This window comes from Lepus europaeus, chromosome 14 (genome assembly GCF_033115175.1).
Source record: "Lepus europaeus isolate LE1 chromosome 14, mLepTim1.pri, whole genome shotgun sequence".
NCBI lineage: Eukaryota > Metazoa > Chordata > Mammalia > Lagomorpha > Leporidae > Lepus > Lepus europaeus.
The window spans coordinates 92,219,289-92,233,997 of NC_084840.1; the positions used below are offsets into that span (position 1 = coordinate 92,219,289).

The window sequence follows — 14,709 nt, forward strand, 5'->3', positions numbered from 1 at the left end:
TTTATCTGGCCGTGAAAGCCTTCCCACTGTGGCGTCACCTCAGCACCGCACGGCTAATTCAGGAAAGGCTGAGCCCGTGCTCGCTTCGGCAGCACATATCAGGAAAGGGTGAGCCCTTTCATGCATCTCACTAGAGAGCTGCTCCATCCGGTCAACCCCTGTTGAGATATTCTGGTGGAGGAAAACCAAAAAACCACCTAAATCGTCTAGTAGGGGGACTGATTCCCAAAGGATGACAACTAACAGAACCATTATTTCCAAGGTATTATAAAGTAGGGAGGCCAGTGCTGTGGCGGAGCAGGCTAAGCCTCCACCTGCAGTGCTGGCATCCCACATGGGTGCCGGTTCAGGTCCTCGCTGCTCCACTTCTGATCCAGCTCCCTGGTATGGCCTAGGAAAGCAGTGGAAGATGGTCCAAGAGCTTGGGGCCCTGTACCCACATGGGAGACCCAGAAGCTCCAGGCTCCTGGCTTCGGATTGGCGCAGCTCTGGCCATTGCAGCCATCTGGGGAGTGAACCAGTGGATGGAAGACCTCCCTCTCTGTCTGTAACTCTCTCTCAATTAAATAAATAAATCTTAAAAAAATGTTTAAAATAAAGAAGTAGTATCGCTGTCACGGTGATGTCTGTCGTGGGTCTTGAAGACAGGTAACAACTGAGAGGCAGAGACTGGCATTGGGTTGGTACTCAACACTGAATAAAAACAGTAAAACACCACACAGACAGGAACACCTGGGCTCTGCTTGGGAGACAGCAGTAAGCCAATCTGCCTGGAGAAAGCCCTGTGACGTGAGGCCGAGAAAGGAAGTGAGGATCTAGAAGATGGTTTGCAGAGCCAGTCTCAGAACTTCCTCCCAGCACTGAAGACACACCCTCTGCAATGGCGAACGCTAGTCCCCCACAACCCTGAGTACTTGGCTAGCCTTCTGAGAGGTGTGAATTATCAGAATACACTGGGAGTGAGGTGGGACTCCCACATCCAGGCCTCGAGACGCCTTGTGGCTTCTACTTGGCCTGCCTGGGACCAGACCCTTCCACAGGAGGAAGCGTGAGGTAGCCCCCTGGAGAAAACAGAGATCTTACAGAGAAAGAGGCCTGGCCTGGCAGGCACCAATGCCATGCAGCTCTAGTTAAGCCTCAGGAATGCTCCCAAGTGAGATCCTAAGAATCACCCAGCTCAGGCCAGGTCGAATCGAGCAAACAGAATGGTTCTTTTGTTACACCATCAAGCCTTGGAATGGTCTGTTTTGCAGCCATAAATAACTGATACTACTGTGGAGGATTCAGAAGGACAAAATGCAGAGGCTTCTACCTCAAAAATCTCTTAATCATTCTATTTGAAAGACAGATATCACACACACACACACACACACACACTGCTAGCCCACTCCTCAAATACCTGCAACACCCAAGTACTGGAGCCATCACCTGCTGCCTCCCAGGATGTGCATAAGTGGGAAGCTGAATGGGAAACAGAGCAGCCAGAACTCAACCTAGGCACTCGACATGGGATATGGCATTCCAAGTGTTGTCTTAACGGTTGAGCAAATATCTGCCCTGAGATTATTCCTTTAAGATCAGTTTTAGGGTCATAGCACCTCCATATATGTATAGTCTTCCAATTATCAAAATCCTCCTCAATTTACTTTTTTAATATTGAATTTGGGGGGCCGGCGCCATGGCACAGTAGTTTAATCCTCTGCCTGCAGCGCATGCACCCCATATGGGCGCCAGTTCTAGTCCCGGCTGCTCCTCTTCCCATCCAGCTCTCTGCTGTGGCCTGGGAAAGCAGAAGATGGCCCAAATGCTTGGGCCCTGCACCTGCATGGGAGACTGGGAAGAAGCACCTGACTCCTGGCTTTGATCGGCACTGCTCCAGCCATTGCAGCCACCTGGGGAGTGAACCCATGGAAGGAAGACCTCTCTTTCTCTCCCTCTCATTGTCTGTAATTCTACCTCTCAAATAAAAATAAATAAATAAATAAATAAATAAAAACCTTAAAAAAAACTGAATTTGGTAGGTAAATGGAAACACACCTTTCTATTCTTGCCGAGGAAAGGATCTGTCGGGGAGAAAGGCTTGGAGTATCTAGTCTTGAGTTTCAGTAATTTGCTGAGTTTTACATCACCCTTTTTCCCCCTGAAATTATGAAGCTTTGATCTTATCACTTCCCCCTTAACTATTCACAATGAAAGACTATTTCTAAAACTAACTCTAAAATAGTGTATCCAATTGCCACAGTTAAGAACATGATCCTTAGAAGAAGATTCATTACCTCCAGCACATTCTTTTTGCTGGATTTATCCTTCGAAGCCATCTCAATCGTCGCTCCCTTGAGGTCCACTGTGAACTCCGGTTTGGACTGATTACTCCCAAACTTCATGGTAGAGAAAGAGGAAAAGTTTTATGTGATATTCATGCAGCATGTGGGTAAATTCAAAAACATGTAAGGCTCATTTTATTTTCGTTAATGATAAATCAAACAGGTTACAGTTATTTCGGTCTTTTCTTCCTATATAAAATAACTCCTACTTTAAACACGAAAAACGTTTAGAAGATATGAATATGCATTACATAGAAAACGAAATAAAATGGCTCAAATTCCATCATAATGAAGTTTAGAAAATAAAGCCATGCTGAAATCCTTTTCACCCACACGAGGGTGAAATATCCCAAACTGTGAGGCTATATGTGAACAGGCCCTTCTATGCAAGCAGGTCATAAATTGGAACAAAGCCCAGACAGGGAAACTTGGTAACACTATATTTGCAAATCTACAAACATATGTACACGCAGGCTTTGCAGTTCAATTTTCCTGGAATTTAGCCTAAACTACATAGCACTACTGTAAAACGACATGTCCAAAAAGGCAAGGTGCTATTACATCCGAGATAAATCATCTCAGGCAGCTACCGAGTGAATTTTCCACTTAGAAGCCTTTTCTAACCTGATTGCGTGCTTCGAAGAGTTATTTCCTTATCGATTATTTACGCTGTCAACAACTAACAATAACTTGTGGGGAAAAGCAAACTCTAAAGCTCCATCGTCTTTTACTCAGCTCAGCTGGAAATGATAACCACAGTCAGATGCTACGAAGCCTCAGCAGCTCAGTGAGCAGCTGTGAAAGGGATGGGAAGACAGCTGACCATGAGGGCTGAGGGAAAACAGAACTCGACTGTATTTTGTTAGAGCTAGGTAAGGAAACGGTGAGCAAACAGAAAAAAAATCATGCGAAACATACACTGGCTCTGCATCTTGCCGTCCCTAACTTCAATCTCTGAAGTCAGCTCACTAAGAACAGAGAGCACATCCTTCAGCGACTGAGAGGGCTGGAGGTTTTGAATTCCCCAGGCGCTGCTGGATTGTAATCTCAAAGTCACAGAGATGGGTGAAGAGCATTTCCTGTATATGATACAGCAAATTTCATTGCTCAAATATTTTCCAGTTCTGTTACACTTGTCACAGGAAGTGGATCTTACCCACCAACCTCGTGATAACTCATGCCCTATTTGCAGTGTCAGCTTTATGTTTCAGAAATGGTCTGTTTTCACCTGTTAGCAGTGTGGACTTATATGATGTATTTGTTACAACAAAACAAAACTACATTAAAGAATGATACGGAATTTATTAGAGGAATCAATGCAACATTTAGGATAATTTACGGAATTTACCGCTGGAATATTTTCTTAGAAATCACTGTAAAAATTTGGCTGTACTTTAGTTTTCTTAAGTATCTTCTGTCATTCAAAAGACATTTAAATAACAATGGAGCTATACACAGGCACAAATAACTTCTTGAACAGGAATGATCCAGTCTGAAAGTTATAAAACTTAAACACACATTTAACAAAATGATGAAAATCAATTATTTAACTTGTTGCCATTATATCTGCTATAGGTGATTAGCTATTAGCTAAGACACAAATAACCAGTCACGTAAGATATAGCCACTAAATGTGAATATATGACCTAATTTGAAATGACAGAAAAATGTGGTCAAGATAGCTGGCAACATTTCCCAAACTCAGCCCCATTTTTCCTGACTGTAGTCACCACCCACCCATGTATTCATGGCACAGAAAATGGAATTACTGTGGCAAGAGGCATGCAACAAGAACACATACAGTGACAGCCGACACAGGAGCACACTTGACATATGTGACAGCAGGCCGACGACTGACAGAATTTTTCCAAGAAGAAAGCAGCGAAAGCAAGAGCTCAGAGATGGAGCCCGGCTGGCAGAATGACTTGATGGGAAAAGGGAAGAAAATGATGATGTCACAACAGTGCACAATGAGAAAATGAGGCACAACAGAAAAGCATCACGGACCCACATAGGACAAAAATCCTCTTCCATAGCAGACAGACCAGGCGAGCGCAGCTGGACTTCCAGACGCTTTTCAAAGGCCTTGGAATTTATCTCGGGGTATTTTCTGACTTTGTAATTATATAAATTCACGTTTTACTTGTAAGCCCACGTTGATGACAGGAGACTCAGGCATAAAGGGGCTGCACCCGGCCCTCTGCCATGCTGTTCACTCGCTGCTCACACCCCTGGGCCTCCTTCCTCCTGGGGCCCTGTGGGGCCCTGCCTCTGCCATGCCTTCTCATCTCTCTGGAATGGCCCTGCCACGTAGTGTGCCTTCCAGGGGACACTTGGTAACATCTGGAGACATTTTCAGTTGTCACCACCCGCGGTGGGGGTGTCAGTCACGTGTTAGAAACTCTCCCACAACGAAGAACTACCGGGCCTCTCAAGAACGCACCGCCACCAGTATTTGTGGGGTGAATTTTGAAATACTGGATAATCAGAGCGGCTCCCTGGTCAGTCTTCCCTGTTACAATACATAACTTCTGCAGAACACAATGCTCAGAACACAGCAGGCTTTTTCCTCCACTGAACGAACATTTACACTTCTGAGGTGACAGGAGGCGAGGAACCAAACTTCTAAGTTTCTGCTACTGTTACGGGAGTGCAGCGACTAGAGTTTCTAGAACAAAACTGCAGGTATTCATCATACGGAAGGAAAGGCTCCCTCGGTCTCAGGCTCCCCCAGCACCCACTGCACTTCTCATCCGGAGGGGAACGCCATGCAGCATTCGGGGAGCTCATTTACTCGACGTTAGCTGCCAACGCTCTGCCACCAGCTACATGCAAGGCGGAGAACAGAACTGCGAGTAGTGGGGTGCCTGCTCGGCGGGCCATCCAGGGCTGAGTGGAAGACGTGCACCAACTTCACGTGGACCTCCTGGTTGCTGTCCCATGAACCTAACGGGTTCTAAAAACCTGTACTTCTCCCCTAATATGGTCCCTTCACAAAACCATCCGAACTCATCTGAAGGGAAAGTGATCTCTTCCTACACCAAAGGGAAACGCTGTGTGCCAGAGATGAGCTTCCCCAGAGCGCCTTCCTGGGGAGACTTGAGGACACTCTCTACAGCGACTGCGGAGCGCTAGGCCTGGCCGCTCAGCCTCAGAGGGGCATCAGCAGGTGAGGTGCAATCCCGCTGTGGAAACAGGACACAGCTCATCTGCAGAACATCCGCCCCTGACTGAGCAGACTCAGAACTAGAATTCCCTTAAATCCCTTTTTAACAATCTTAATTCCAGAACTAAGGAGAACCTTGTATATTTTAGCAAACTCCATACTTCTTATTTAAGTAATGTTATTTGCTTTTCTTAAGGCCATTTCAATTGGTTTTTATTCTGTTAATGTGTGGAAATGGGGAAAGCAAGATAGTGCATAGTCTGATATTTTAAAATTAGTCATAAAATAAAAATTAAGAACTGACTGTAAAACCAAGCATTTCACCTTATCTCAAATCTTATTTTGTCTTTATTGAAGACCATAAAACATTGTGTGGCTGTGTTTTATTTAATTATGCCTATTTGAAATAATATTAGTAACAATACTAATAAAATCTCATTTAAAGGCAAAAATTCAAATAGTGAATTCCTAAAATTAAAAATTCATGAAAATCCTACAATTTCAAAACTGGGTAACTCAGAATTTTTAAACTCTGTTTCCACTACTGCCCCATGGTCACACAGTAACAGAATTCTAGCTGACAAACAGAAATGTATCACACACAGTCAGCGTCGGTTTTAATTCCGAGTTCTGAATTACCTAAGGTCGCCTAGAGTGGAAGCTCTAAATAAGATGCAGCCATTCTGCCATCGTGATTGTGTGTGGGGTAACAACTAACATCTTTAAATTTAAAGGGCAGTTTTCATTTTCTTCAGGTTCAGTAATTAACAAATATTCATTAGACAACCTTCTGCGGCTATTTTTTTCTTACTTACAAACAAGTATTATTATTCTCCATTGCTTTCCTTTCATTCATCTTCTCAATTTCAAATGCAGGTTGAGCCACATGAACACAGAACTGATTACACAGGCCTCTAGCACTGCGGTAGCACGGACGCACCACACGCTTTCCCTCCGAGGGGACGGGGAAAGACACAGCTATCGTCCTACTTCAAGGCAGGGCAAGCCAACACTTCAGTCGCTTAATATGAAAGCACAAGATGGGCCACTTTTACTGTACTGGCTGATCAGAGAGCGAAGCACAGTGAGGGAGGCAAGGCACTGGAACGGCCACATTTGTGCTCAGTCCCTGGGGGTTTTGAGGCGGCCTGTGAGAGCGGCGAGGACCTCCACTCTGCTGGCACTGCGGTTCAGGACAGCGGTGCAGGCACGACAAATACGGAGGACCAAAATCTGCTCCGATTTTAAAGTGGACTTCTCTTTCATTAAACAGAGGATCTGCAGGTTCTACTCTACTTTTAAAGAAACTCAGTCATTCTAAAAAAAATGTTCATTAAAGTAAGATAGGAAGCAGACCAAATTTGTTTCGAATAATTTTCTTCTTCTTTTTTTGGAGATGGTGTTGTAGTGTAGAGGGTAAAGCCACCACCTGCAATGTTGGCATCCCACATGGGTGCCAGTTCAATTCTTGGCTGCTGTACCTCCAATCCAACTCCCTGTTTATAGCCTGGGAAAGCAGGGGAAGGTGGCCCATTCCTTGGGCCCCTACTACCCATGTGGGAGTCCTGGGAGAAGCTCCTGGCTCCTGGAATCAGTTTAGCCCAGCCCTGGCCATTCCAGCTACCTAGGGAGTGAACCAGCAGGTGAAAGAGCTCTCTCTTTCTCTTTGTCTCCCCCTCTCTCTGTAACTCTAATTTATTTATTTATTTGAAGGTCAGAGTTACAGAGAGGCAGAGCCAGAGAGAGAGATGTGTTCCATCTGCTGGTTCACTCCCCAAATGGCCACAACAGCCAGAGCTGCACTGATCTAAAGTCAGGAGCCAGGAGCTTCCTCTAGGTCTCCCAGGGGCCCAAGGACTTGGGCCATCCTCCACTGCTTTCCCCGGCCATAGCAGAGAGCTGGATCAGAAGTGGAGCAGCTGGGACTTGAACCAGCGCCCATATGGGATGCCGGCACTGCAGGGGGCAGTTTTACCTGCTATGCCACAGAGCTGGCCCCAATAAATCTTTTGTAAAAAGTAATTTTACTTTAAAAGTTATCTGCACATTGACATTTCAAACTCAATTACTGAAACTTTTAAGAAATACCCAGAGCACAGACTCAGGGCCAAAATAGCAACTTTTTAACCCAGCTCTGCAGCTGAGCAGGAGTTCCTGAATGTCTGGACCTCTTGTTGTCAGCTGTGGCAGAGGATGAGGGGCACACTGCACCTGAGGCACACTGAGTGTACAAGAAACACTAGTGACCGGATGCCACACGTTCTAACTGCCTACGTTTTTATTACAAATAGACTGAGGAGCAATGATAGAAAGAACGCAGAAATCTTGTGAAATCTTTCTCTTCTATAACTTGCTGACTCAGGTCCCGAACCCTGGGTCAGAGCACAATTCGGGCAGGCTCGCCCTGCGACTGCCTATTCTCTGACTACTACCTGAAACACCAGAGGCTCAGCCACAGGAAAGCTTTCCAATCCTGAAAATGATTCAAGAAATGAAATTTGTTCTCTAATGCCCAAGAAGCAAGCCCACAGTTCAGTTCAACAGCTAAAGCAGAACCTGTTGATTTTAATACAACAAACTAAACTTTTCCAATGAGTCTTCTTTCTTATTAGTCAACAGACACCTTTAACTAAAAAAAAAAAAAAAAAAAAAACCTTCATCGATTTTATTCGCACATTAACTATAACTAGAAGAATTTTGGAAATTACTCTGCAAATTCGGGTATACCTGAATACCGTCCACATAATTTAAAGCCTCCAAAGAAAAGAGATACTCACCCAACTTGTGCTACTTCCTTGAGTTTTGGTAAAAAGCAAAGATGACCCCTGCAACACTGCCCACGAAGATAACCAGTTCTTTCTGTAATGATAAAGATGACCAATTACAGCTCTACTTGTCCAGTTCTTCCAACCATTTAAAAATCAAAACCTACTTAACTACTATCGCTGCCATCTACAGTTTACAGGAATTACTGACATTCGAATAATCATTTTTATCGGGAATTTGATGCTGATGGAACGCAGTCATTTGCAGCCCCAACCTGATCTCAAAGACCTCAAAGCAAATGGAGTCAGATGGGGGTACAAGTTATCCAAAAACTATGAACAATCCCCTAATTAGGTTCACATGGAGCTAATCCAGCACCCTGTGGTCATGCCCACTAACTTCTTTGAAAGTCACACAAGTGGAACACCATACTTGGCAAGAATTCTTATTCACAATTGGAAATTGGACAAACATGCTTTCCTCAACTCTCCTAATTCCTCACAAATACAGACTGTTCCTTCTTTCTTTGCTATCTCCCTTCTGCTAAACAGAGCAGCTCTAGGCCAGCAGTAGATACTGATGCTTTGAAGTCTAAAATAACATGCACACTGACTGGCCATCCAGGTTACTTTAGCTAGTCTGAGATTCAGAGGGAAAAAAAGTCTTCCTAAATTCACCAAAGCAACACATAAAAATTCTGAAGACAGAAATGTGTTAGGAAAAAAATGAAAAGGCCCCCTTTCTTCTCCGTCAATCCATTCTTCAGAAGTAACCAAAGTTCAGAGTTGGCTGTAATACAAAGCTCTAAAATACATCCCTTTAACACTGACTGACTCATCTCCAGATACACAGGGAGACTCATACGGAGTATGTCATCATCAGCGTTCCTATTGAACACTTTAAAAGCTGACAATTGTCATTCCCTGGCCAGATTCTACCCAGTTTTCCCCTTCATTGTCTTTTATTCTACATTAGAGTTGTTTGCCTAAATGTTTCTTTCCCTTTGAAGTTGTAAAGTTACTTGAAAGCAGAAACAGTGTGTTATTTTAATCATCTCAGGCCTACCAAAACACTTTTCAAACAGCAGGTATGGATCAATGTTTGCAGACAGGAAAATAGGGGAACTCAGTTGTTAGGAGGTTAAAATGAATGCCAAATCCATCTACTATAGGAAAGTATCACGGCTTTCCTTATAGCCAAACATGTGGCTGGTTTTGTGAAAAGCCTACAGACACACAAGTTTATCTTCTGTCTTCAAAATGTTAGAATTTAAAACCTATCAAGTAGGTGTACTTTATTAATTTTACCACTCTTTATGTCTACTTGAACTTCATGGATTAAGAGGAGTAAAACGGGCCAGTGCTGAGGCATGGTAGGTTGAGCCTCTGCCTGCAGCACCAACATCCCATATTAAGTGCTGGTTCAAGTCGCGGCTGCTCCACTTTCAATCCAGCTCCCTGCTGATGGCCTAGGAAAGCAGTGGAAGATGGCCCAAGTGTTTGGGCCCCTGCACCCACTTGGGAGATCTGGAAGAAGCTCCTGGTTCCTAGTTTCAGATCAGCCTATCTCCAGCCATCACAGCCATTTGGGGAGGGAACCAGCAGATGGAAGACCTCTCCCTCTGTTTCTCCCTCTCTGCCTGTAACTCTGCCTCTCAAATAAAAAAAAAAAATCTAAAAAAAAAAGTATATGTCTTTCACCACAATGAAAAACTTTAAGGCTTTCAAACACAAAGTAGAACAACAGCCAGGGCTGAACCAGGCCAAAGCGAGGAACCAAGAACCTCAGACTGGTCCCCAACGTGGGTGCAGGAACTCAAGCGCTTGGACCATCCAATACTGTTCTCAGGCCATTAGCAGAGAGCTGGATCAGAAGTGGAGTAGCCGGGACTCAAACCAGCACCCACATAAGATGCTGGTGCCACAGGCGATGGCCTCACCCACCATGCCACAACTCCAGCCCCTAAAAGTAGAAGTTCTAAACATTTCTCATCTGCCACTGTTTGACGACTCCTCAACACTTAATGACATCAGTGACCTTTCTGGTATCACCAATGTGTGATTCTTTGGTAGTATGAAATAAAATGTGTACCCATATGAAAACTGAGCAAACTCAGTGAACCAGTAGTTCCAAATGACCTACAAGATACTATAAAATTATGGATGGGTAAAGATTCATTCAAGGTGCTGGCGCTGTGGCATAGCAGGTAAAGCTACCGCCTATAGTGCTGGCATTCCATATGGGCGCCGGTTCCAGTCCCAGCTGCCCTACTTCCAATCCAGCTCCAGCTTATTGTGCCTGGGAAAGCAGCAGAAGATGGCCCAACTCCTTGGACCCAATCTCTTGGGAAAGATCAAAGAATTTGACAACATGCTGAACTGGGAAAAGCTATGGAACTATGCTCTGCTATGGGGGCAAGGAGGGATTCAACATGTTGGAGCACAATTTGTAGCACTCCACCAAAATGACCTGGCCAAAGGTCTAGCAACTCTGCTTTTGCAACACTGATTCTACAAGCACAGTAACATATTTGCAAAATGCACTAGCCCAAGATGCTAAGTGCAATACTGTTTGTAGTAGTAAACATTGTAAACATGCTAAATGTTCTACCAGTGGGCCTCGTTACATACTTACAAATAAATAACAGCTACATAAACTATAGTACAGTCATATAACATGCAACTGTGCAGCAGATAATTCATTGTGGCAGCTCCACATGCAATGCAATGGAGCCATCTCCAAGACAGACTGAAAAGACTGTCTCACAGATCCATCTACGCACACATGCGTAGGAGTACATCCTGTCTCTGGAGGAAGGCACTAAACTCACGGGATGCAACAACCCTGGCTGTGACTGGGGAGGGACCCGATGGCCGGCTAACTGACTTCAGCCACTACTTAGTGCACCCTGCTTTTTACCATGTGCATTGACTGCTTACTGAAAATAATAACAGGAATTTAATATTAAGTTAAGGCTTCCCAGAATCTGTTGCTTGATCACCTCTGAAGTTAATATTACTTAAGAAACAGGTGAAGACAAAGGAAAATGTTCATACAATTCATGACACACTTACTTACACTAGTACGTTAGAAAGTAACTGATTAGAAATTCTGAAACTCTCAATCCTTTCTACTAGAATACATCTGTAATTTTTCACATATTTCAGTCAGATGAATCACATCAGAGCGTTAAAGAGTCTGTGTACTTACCGAACTTTTTTCCCATTTTCAGTTATTTTTGTCACATTTAACAATCCGTATTTCTCTTGGCCCTAGGAACAGAGTAATACTGTTTATGTGTCACGCATGTAGACAGTGCAGTCTAAGCTCTAACCCAGGACTGAGCGAAACGGCCGGGAAGTCTAACAATTAGCTCGTGGGAAGATTAGTGAGCCTGTGACATGCTTAGTACCACGGCACAAGTGGAAGTTTCCTCGTGCTTCCAGAAAGCGTTATTCAGTGACCTTATAGTCTTCCTCTCCTTCAGGTACAGCACTATCAGGTACTTCGCTACGCTACCAAATTAGATTTCCACAAGAACAAGTCAATATCAGAGAAATTATTTATGTGAAAAATACCAGAAAAAAAGGAATTATTTACTTTGTTGTAACTACATAATCTGAAAACTATTCAACATACTAACCCACTCTGAATATAAAAATAACTAGGGAGGGGCCGGTGCTGTGGTGTAGCGGGTAAAGCCACCGCCCGCAGTGCCAGCATCTCATATGGGTGCTGGTTCTAGTGCTGGCTGCTCCTCTTCCAATCCAGCTCTCTGTTATGGCCTGGGAAAGCAATAGAAGATGGCCCAAGTACTTGGGCCCCTGTACCCACGTGGGAGACCTGGAAGAAGCTCCTGGCTCCTGCCTTTGGATCAGCGCAGCTCTGGCCATTGCAGCCATCTGGGGAGTGAACTAGTGGATGGAAGACCTCTCTCTTTATCTCTAGCTATCTCTGTAACTCTGTCTATCAAATATATAAAATAAATCTTTAAAAAAAAAAAAAAAACCTAGGGAGAACAAATGCAGAGACTGTGATAATAAATTAATCAGAAGTAACTGTTATTATGTGCAGTACTGGCTTTAATATGGCATAAAAACTCAACAGGTGCTTCATTAACTGTACTATCAGATGGTGAGTTAGGCTCTGGATAAAACTAGACTTATTAGGCAGCTGATGTCAAAAAATAATGATACAAGCTTTATCAGCAAACACTATAGGCAAAATCCATTAAAATTAATGTTATTTTAAAATTCTTCCAAATGGAAATAAAGAAGTATTTTTCTCACTGCTTTTCCTTCCTACATTCAAAAGAACTTAAACAAAATGAGTTGGTGCCCACATCAATTATCAATGTTAGTATAATCACTGTACATTAGTATATGAGACAATGGTTAATTTTAATTCAGTGGAAACACACACACTCACTCTCAGAGGAAAACACTCCCAGCTCAGCATTTGTTCCTGACTATTTAATGGATTCCCCATCTACATTTTCTCTATGTACTTTAATTAGAAAATGTATTTTCTGTACAAGACATAAAATGTAATGAGTAATTTTCTCTATAATGCCTTAAAGATAACATATGAAGTTTTGCTTGATCTGATAAAAACTTACACATCTATAAACAAAGCTGAAAAATTGTCAAGCTGACTGACATTTCTGGCATACTGAGAACTTGGGGAATAACCCACATAAAGTCCTACAGTAATTTTTTCATAAGACATAACTTAGATATGCAAGTTTACCATTTAACTTAAGAACTCTGTGGCCTCTCAACAAGGACATCAATTACACAATTCTAAGGATGCACAAGATGTGGAATAAGAACATTTTCAACTTACTGTCCCCCAGCCCCATCAGAAACAAGGGAAAAGTCAGAAACTTTTCGATGCATCGGGAACGACCTAAGCACAGGACTCTGGATGGATGGGCACTGGCTACATGAGCTAATGAGCACCAGAACTGCAGGGGCAGGGAAGTGGGAATTAAGCCATAGAAAGTACCCCCGCTGGAACTGTGTGTGAAACAAAAAAATCAGAAGTAGGAGGAAATCCAGGCATGAAGCTGGTGAGAACAATGGATGGGCCAGTAGCAGTGACAGATGGCCCATGCCTAAGGGTGAGCGAGAGTCTAACCTGGATTCTTATCTGAGTCGATGGATGACCTGAAACCAGTACAGAATTGTGCACATGGATGCCTGGTTCAAGGAAAGGATCAAGACCCACATATTGATGCTCTAAGTACGAAGCATTCTAACCTGAACGGAAACTAAGAACAACATTTGCCACATCCAAAATGTATAAAAATATAAAAATCAACTACCATACAATGTGCTCAGTGCTGTGAGAAAGGTACAGCTAACTCTTTGTGGGAGACAAAGAAGGGGAGCAGAGATGGAGGGAACCAGGAAGCAGACCCTGGCTGGACAGGAAGAGTAGGAGGGAAAATAACAAACAGCACCCAGGCCCAGGAGCGGAGGAGAGCGCACGCAGCCGAGGGCTTTCAGTGGCCTCTGGGAGTTAGGCTTTGAGTTGCAGAAGCAGCAAGAAAGACTGAAGAGAGCAAGAGCAGCAGGACAGGGAGCCAACCAGAGTCCTCTTCTAACCACTACCCTACGAAAGGAGGGAGGCTGGGCCCAGGGAAGGGATGGGGGAGAGAGGAGGCACCACTCTGCAGAGAGATTGAGAATGCAAAACTGACAGAAGCTGGATGTAATGGCTAAGAGGGGAGACGGCGGAACAAACCGCCCCGCCTGAGCACCCTGGTGGACGAGGTTGCCCGGCTCCCACTGCCCTTCCCGTGGCGACCACTGCCCCAGTCGGTCCCTGCGTGCTCCTCACTTCTGAGTCCCTCCACCATGCCCGATCCCCCATAGGATGGTGCTTCATTTTAAAAGACACGCGAGGCCACCGAGGGGAAGACCGGCTGTGCACTCACACACAGCCAAGCGAGACCATCGGAGCAACCACGGGGTCTGCAGAAAAGTCAGTGGTGCAGGGACAGACCGCGCAGGACAAGGAGGCAGTCTGTGCTCCCCAGAAAGCAGGGGAGAGCTGCTTACCTCTGGACGGCTGGCCTGAGGACAAGGGCAAAGTCTTTTCTGGGAATCCTTACGTTTAGTTTTAAAAGGCAAATATAAATTCATCACTTAAAAATATGGTACAGACGTTAATCATGATCTGGCACAAAGCGGGTCTTTAAAATCCATAAAATCTGATTCTTGATTTCAACCTAACTGTGATTTAAGACCAGTGAAATGTAACAGCAGGAACCCCTAGCCACTGTCCTTGGAGAAAGGGAACTCCCTGCGAAGGACTGAGGGAAGGCCGGGGCCAGCCCACCAGCGCCCACCACACTAACTGTGTCTTGGAGCTTTGGTGAAGAGGGAGAGGAGTCACTTTCAGGAAAGCAGGGTTTGGAGGCAGTTGTAGATTCCTACAAGAAATAAG

At 44.3% G+C, this 14,709-nt stretch overlaps 1 protein-coding gene across 3 annotated transcripts in view; it reads right to left on the reverse strand.

Moving 5' to 3' along the window:
- Positions 1 to 14,709, reverse strand: part of ARHGAP12 (Rho GTPase activating protein 12) — a 128,831-nt gene that overhangs the window by 13,765 nt on the left and 100,357 nt on the right. For 2 of the 3 annotated variants that reach the window (XM_062211136.1, XM_062211133.1), the window contains 4 exons: positions 14,621 to 14,695; positions 11,467 to 11,528; positions 8,268 to 8,349; positions 2,277 to 2,378 (listed from right to left, as the gene is read on the reverse strand). In XM_062211136.1, coding sequence (XP_062067120.1) covers positions 2,277 to 2,378; positions 8,268 to 8,349; positions 11,467 to 11,528; positions 14,621 to 14,695 — 321 coding nt within the window. The remainder of the gene's footprint in view (positions 1 to 2,276; positions 2,379 to 8,267; positions 8,350 to 11,466; positions 11,529 to 14,620; positions 14,696 to 14,709) is intronic. The other variant, XM_062211134.1, reaches the window with a different exon arrangement.